Below are 7500 nucleotides of genomic sequence, written 5' to 3' on the forward strand. Positions count from 1 at the left end.
GTGTGTGTGTGTGTGTGTGTGTGTGTGTGTGTGTGTGTGTGTGTGTGTGTTAATACACAGTGTGAATTTTTGTAGTAACCTCGTGTTTCTGTTTTGTGTCTGTCTGTCTGTATGTATGTATGTATGTATGTGTGTGTGTATGTGTGGGTGGCCGTGGAAAACTTACATTCTTTTTTTTCTTTCTTTTTTTTCTTTTTTTTCTGTTAAAAAAACACTTTATGGACATAACATCCGGCAATTTGTTCAACACATTCTAATTATGAAGACAATGCAGGGTGTGTAGGTTTGAATCAATTCTCTCAGATACTGAGGAGCAGCACCCAAAATGGAGTTGAAGGTGAGAATTGCAACTTTGTATTAAATGCGGGCAGAAATTGGTAACCAGCGGTTCGTTCATTTATTTATAGTCTGTTCATCTAAGATGATGATATTAGACTGAAAAAGAAGGTAACCAGTGGAGAGAACGCAGAAGATGAGTGATATTGTCAGTCTTTTTGGTTCCTTTCTTTTTACAAATAGAATATCAGTTTTATTTGACATAATGGTATATTGATTATTAGCAGTCATTTTTATCATTTTTGGTTGAGATAGTAACTTTTAAGCTGCTCACTATGGAAGATACATTGCTGCATACATCTTCCAGAAACAGTGCCATTCTGCTGTGTAATGGGACATCAGTCTGTATAGTCGAGTGACTTTTCTTTTTCGAAACTGATGTATTCATCTCATCTAAAATAATATCAGTTTTGAAAGCATGACTCAAAGGTATAGAAATACTACAGTGTTTTCACATCCAATCATATCATCTAAAATATCAGATTTGAAAGTATGACTCAAAGGTGTAGAAATACTGCAATGTCTTCACATCCACGTGTGAAGGACTCACACTATCGACATCCTGTCAAGGTGGTCAGTTTGTCGGTAAAAGTAGCCTACTCAGTGACTCACTCCCATTTTTTGCATAATAATTATCATTTTCAGTGTGCGGATCCTGCCGACAGAATGTATCATTGAAAAGAGGCGAAAGAGGGCCGCTGAATTTCATTCGGAGAATGACTTGTTCAAACGGCCTAATCACAAAAGAACACATTGATGCTCACGAAAGACCACAGAGAAAGATTTGTGCAAGCTCCAGTGGTTAACTTAGCGTATAATATTCACGAGCAACAACCGAGAATGATTTATGCAAAGGCCTCATCACATCGGAAGCCTGCTGATCCAGTGCCAGCTACGTTGTCCGCATGACAGACAGCAGGATCCCGAAGATGCTCTTGTATGGCCAGCTGAAGGAAGGCCACCGCGAACTTGGAAGACCCTGCAAGCGCTTCAAGGTCACCTTGAAGACAAACCTCAAAGCCTGTGACATAGAAATCGCTTCCTGGGAAACTGATGCCCTTGACCGCTCTCGCTGGAGGATGCTGTGCTCTAGTGGCATAAAGACGTTTGATTCCAGAATCGGCCTCTTCTCCCATTTGAGGACACACACCGACAGATAAGCCTGCCTGCCTACTCATCCGTCGGTCCGACGGGAGACTCCATCATCACTTTGTGCACGACGATCACGAACAACTATCTAAATCGACAGATATTCTTGCTTTTTTTCCGCTCCAGCTATCAGTCAGTTAATGTAAATGTGACTGGCACTACGGGAACGCGTTTGAAAGAGTCTTCCGGTATCAACAGTCACCAAAGGCAAAGTTCCGCAAACTTTTGGAGAGAAATGTAGAAATATTCCCAGCTTTGAAGATAAGCACGGATTCATCAAAGAATGATTAGGGTGTGTGTGTGTGTGTGTGTGTGTGTGTGTGTGTGTGTGTGTGTGTGTGTGTGTGTGTGTGTGTGTGTGTGTGTGTGTGTGTAATATGTGTTTGTGTGTGTGTGTGTGTGTGTGTGTGTGTGTGTGTGTGTGTGTGTGTGTGTGTGTGTGTGTGTGTGTGTGTGTGTGTGTTTACACATGCACACATAAATACATATAATTATATATATATATATATATATATATATATATATATATATATAGATAGATATATATATATTGTGTATGTGTGTGTTCGAACGGACTTTGATATAACAGTCAGTGGCAAGCTACAAATTATAGCCGGAAAGAAGCAAATAATATGATTTACTGCTGCACATTCTACTCCACAACGAAATAGTCAAAGAGGATGACGTTATGAGTTATGAGAAAAAAAAAAAGAAAAAAAAAAAAAAAACACCTAGAAGCAGACTGTAAGTAATGGAAACAGACGATCATTTTCCACGCCAGTGTCTCTTCTCACGAGAGGCGAGGAACTGAAAGAAACATGGCGTAAAAATCGTCTCAGGATACAGACACCGCAGCCGTCTCCTAGCCCTGATGACCACCACCACCACCACCATCCCGTCCTACCCTACATAATCTCACCCCGTTCTACCCCCCCCCCCCCCCTCCTTTCCCCCTCTCTCCCCGCCACTCCCCCCCCCCCTCACACACACATGCGCACACACCTACACACAAATATTTATATCAATAGGCCTGCACACAGACACAGACACAGACACAGACACAGACACTACCTACCCTCCTCAAACATACACACACACTCACACACACACACACACACACACACACACACACACACACACACACACACACACACACACTCACACACAACCACACCCACACGAATACCCACATACACACACAGACACAGACACACACACACACACACACACACACACACACACACACACACAACTACACCCACACGAATACCCACATACGGAGACACAGACACACACACACACACACACACACACACACACACACACACACACACACACACACACACACACACACACACACACACACACACACACACACACCTGACGGCAGTGGCAGGGATGTTGCTGCAGCCTTTCTCCACAGCTACGTGCTGCAGACGGTGGTCCGACACGATCTTTTCGTAACTCCCGCTGAGAGAGCGCTTCCGGCGACAGTAGCGCCACACCAGCAAGGTCAAGGTGAAGAAGATGGCGGCGCTCAGGACGCAGCCCACCACCGCGGCCACCAGACTGCCTGTCAAATGATTGAAATAGCTTAAAAGGTTGAGTCGAGAAATTTGCCTGTTATAATACTGAATCCAGCTTTCACAGAGATTAGACATTTCCAGAAGAAGAAGATCAGCAAAACAATAACAACAACAATAAAAGAACAAGGCCAAGTAGTAGAAGAACAAGAAGAAGAAGAACAAGAACAACAACAATAACAACAACAACAACAGCAACAACAAGAAAAGAAGACCAAACGGAAGAAGAACAATGACAACAACGAAAACAACAACAATAAAAGAACAAGACCAAGAAGTAGTAGTAGTAGTAGTAGTAGTAGTAGTAGAAGAAGAAGAAGAAGAAGAAGAAGAAGAACAACAACAACAACAACAACAACAACAACAACATTAAGAACGACAACAATAACAACAGCAACAACAACAACAAGAAAAAGAAGAAGAAGATGAAGAAGGAAGGACGGAGGCAAGGGATAAAAGGTGGTGGAAGGAAAGGGAGGAAAGAAGAAAGGAAAAACAAAAAGAGATGGAATGAAGGCACCAAAGGAGGGAGAGAGAGAGAGAGAGAGAGAGAGAGAGAGAGAGAGAGAGAGAGAGAGAGAGAGAGAGAGAGAGAGAGAAAGGAGGTAACTAATAGAGACTATATAAACTGACAACACGATGACCCAAGAATAGAGGGAGATGAGATAGGTGGTAATGATGATGATTATGATGATGATAATGATAATAATAATGATGATGATGATGATAACAACAACAACAACAATAATAATGATGATGATGATGATGATGATGATGATGATGATGATGATGATGATGATGAAAATAATAATAATAATAAGAAGAAGAAGAAGAAGAAGAAGGATGATGATGATGATGATGATGATAACAACAATACTACTACTACTACTACTACTAATACTACTCCTGTTGCTGCTGCTGCTACTACTACTACTGCTACCACTACCACTGCTAATATTGATATTGATATACTAATTATCTGACATAAACTCCCCATATAATGGGATCAAACTTTCTCAGATAAAAAAAACAAAAACATATACACATGAAACAGTGCAAACTTGCGCACAACAGTACATGAGGACAGAAAAGAAAAGAAAAAATCTTTGCACACCAACACAAAACAACAAATTACAGATATGAATAATCACACCTAGAAAAAACAAACAAACAAACAACACAAAAAAACACCCGCAAAATATGGGAAACCGCACACGCGCGCGCTCATACACAGTAAACACCCACCCACAAGCACACACCACACCACATGAAGACTTCAATAAGAGGAAGAGGAGGTTGGTGGGGGGAGAGGGTGGGGGTGGTGGTGTGGGAGAGGTTGAGATAGGGGGGTGCGGGGTTGGGGAAGGGGGTGTGTAGAAGGTGGGAAGGACACAGACAAACGAAAATACATTTCGTCGCATCCAAAAGTCATTTTAGACTTCTTTTTATTTATGTCTTTTTCTTTTTCCTCTCTCTCTCTCTTTCTCTCTCTCTCTCTCTCTCTCTCTCTCTCTCTCTTTTAACTCAAGAGGACAGAGTTGGTGAGTGACGGAGAAGAAAGAGAATTCCAGACAGAAGGTGCTTGTTACTAAAAAGCGTTTTGACTAAAAAAAAAAAAAAAAAAAAAAAAAAAAAAAAACCCTTTCATTTGAAGAAATTTGGGGACTCGAAGGAGCTTTTCTCCAGAGGTCCTGCTTGAGAGAATGGGAAGGGGTGTGTATTGTATTTCTCTTTTTATCACAACAGATTTCTCTGTGTGAAATTCAGGCTGCTCTCCCCAGAACTTTGCCAGGGACAACCCTTGTGTTGCCAAAGGTTCTTTCACGTGCGCTAAGTGCATGCTGCACACGAGACCTCAGTTTATCATCTCATCCGAATGACTAGCGTCCAGACCACCACGGCGGCTGAGCCGTGATTCGAACCAGCTCAGATTCTCTCGCTTCCGAGGCGGACGCAATACCTCTAGGCCATCACTCCACTCGTGACTGTGAAGGACAGATTGTAAAGTAAGATGGGCAAGAGAAGCCCCCCGAAGTGGCGAAAAGCCAATAAACATGCCAGTTTGTGTTACAGAATTAACACGTCACGTAACAAAAATTACTTGGGAGCGTGACGTAGCAGGGAAGTCAGTGGGGTGAAGGGGGGGTGGGTGTTGGTGCGGAATGGAATGGGAGAGGAAAAGAGGGAGGGAGAGAGGAGGGGGTGGGGTGGAGGGGGAGTGGAGGACCATGTTATTGAGTAACTGTCAAGTTCGTGAGGGGGAGGTAGTGGGGGAGGCGGGTGGAATGGGAGAGGCGGACGGGGTTTGGGGGGGGATGTGGAGGGGAAGGGGTGGAGTGGGGTGGAGGGGGCTGGCCTGGGGCGCGGGGGGAGGGGGGGGGGGGGTAGGCATTTACGGTGGCACACGTTTGTTTGCGTTAAGGTTATACAGGCGGGCGCCTACCTTCAATTGTGTTGCACACACGTGTGAATAGAATAGAATAGAATAGAATATATTTTATTGTCATGAAACCGTAAGGTTTATAAGACACAAGTGTAATGGTAAATGAATGAATGAATGAAAAACACACAATTAATCAATCAGTTAATGCAGTAAATTACAGCAGCATTCATGAACAAATTTTCTTAATCTTGTTTATATATATTCATCATCTGTTAGCATCACCTGACTGGGAATATTTCCTGTGTTATTCGAATTTTGAATATCTTTTAAAAATTGTTGCCTTAAGGTTTTATATTTAATACAATGATCAAGAAGATGGATTTCGTCTTCCAGGATGATACACTTGTTGCACAATCTGTCTTCTTGTGGAATATTTAAATATCTACCTTTCTCAATCTTTAGGTCATGCGCGCTTATTCTGAGTTTCGTTAAAGCTTGTCTGTGTTTTTTATCTGATATATTTAAAAGACAGGTTTCAGTTTTGTACTCTGCTACAATCGTATTGTAAAATTTTAGCTTTAATGTTTTTTTTTTCTCTTTTATCTTTCCAGTATTTGATATATTCATTTTCTTTTTTTTATGTACGACGTATTTCAGTCTTTGTACACTGAATGTGAATCGGTTTTTCCAAATGTGATCAAGGCCTATAATTTCGAGCATCTTTCTAACAAATATCAACCATGAGGAAGTTGTATTTTCTTGCTGGTGCATGGACCTATATATTTTGTTGTGTGTGCGTGTGTGTGTGTGTGTTAGTGTGTATGTGTTAGTGTGTGTGTGTGCGTGCGTGTGTGCGTGCAAATGTGTGTGTGTGTGTGTGTGTGTGTGTGTGTGTGCAAGAGAGAGATAAAGAGAGAGAGTGTGTGTGTGTGTATGTGAGTGTGTGCGTGCTTGTACGTGTGTGTGTGTGTGTGTGTGTGTGTGTGTGTGTGTGTGCGTGCAAATGTGTGTGTGTGCGTGCAAATGTGTGTGTGTGTGTGTGTGTGTGTGTGTGTGTGTGATATGGATACTTATATGTCGCCTATCGTCGGATAGAAAAAAAACCTCTAAGTTATGTGTGTGTGTGTGTGTGTGTGAGAGAGAGAGAGAGAGAGAGAGAGAGAGAGAGAGAGAGAGGGAGAGAGAGAGAGAGAGAGTCTCTTCCCTGTCTTCTTTTCTTTTCCATCCAAAATGGCAAAATCGTTTGAATCTTTGCGCATCACGTTTACATTGTTTGCTTCAGAAACATTATGCTGTCCTTTTATGTTCCTCTTTTGTTTTTCTTGCCTTACATTCTTTTTTTTTTTTACTTGCTGTGTGTCTTTCATTCTTGGTTTCTTGGGGTTTGTTTTTTTTTATTGTTGTTGGTTTGGTTTGGGTTTTTTTCTGTTTTCTTTTGTCCAATCTGTGGGGTTTCCCCCGACTTATTTCAAATATGACATTAAGAAAATACCTTCTGGCTATTCTTAATATCAAAATATACTCGGTAAAAGTTAATGTGTCTGGACTACTGGCATCATTCCGTTTTTCTCCGATTGTTCTCTCAACATGACCATTTTAACAATTATAAAATGATTAAAGGGTGTTCGAATTCAAGAATCTCTCTCTCTCTCTCTCTCTCTCTCTCTCTCTCTCTCTCTCTCTCTCTCTCTGGACAAGGTATAACATAAAGTATGTGGGCCAATTATGCTTACCTGATTACACCGGTGAAACAGATCTGCATTTGCATCACTCTTTTTGTCACAACAGATTTCTCTGTGAGAAATTCGGGCTGTTCTCTCCAGGAAGAGCGCGTCGCTACGCTGACAGAGCCCCACCCCTTTTTTTTCCCTGCTTGCAGTTATATTTGTTTTTCCTGTCGAAATCGATTTTTCTACATAATTTTGCCAGGGACAACCCTTTTGTTGCCGAGGGTTCTTTTACGTGCTCCAAATGCATGCTGCAAACGGGACCTCGGTGTATCGTCTCATCCGAATGACCAGCGTACAGACCAACACTCAAAGTCTAGTG

At 41.9% G+C, this 7500-nt stretch overlaps 1 protein-coding gene across 1 annotated transcript in view; it reads right to left on the reverse strand.

The window, feature by feature from the left end:
- LOC143289032 (synaptotagmin-15-like) overlaps nucleotides 1-3146 on the reverse strand; it is a 258589-nt gene extending 255443 nt beyond the window's left edge. Inside the window, exon 1 of the mRNA XM_076597860.1 lies at nucleotides 2866-3146. Coding sequence (XP_076453975.1) covers nucleotides 2866-3146 — 281 coding nt within the window. The remainder of the gene's footprint in view (nucleotides 1-2865) is intronic.
- Between the last annotated feature and the right edge of the window lie 4354 nt (nucleotides 3147-7500).

The sequence above is a fragment of the Babylonia areolata genome, chromosome 1 (assembly GCF_041734735.1).
Source record: "Babylonia areolata isolate BAREFJ2019XMU chromosome 1, ASM4173473v1, whole genome shotgun sequence".
NCBI classification, from domain to species: Eukaryota; Metazoa; Mollusca; class Gastropoda; order Neogastropoda; family Buccinidae; genus Babylonia; species Babylonia areolata.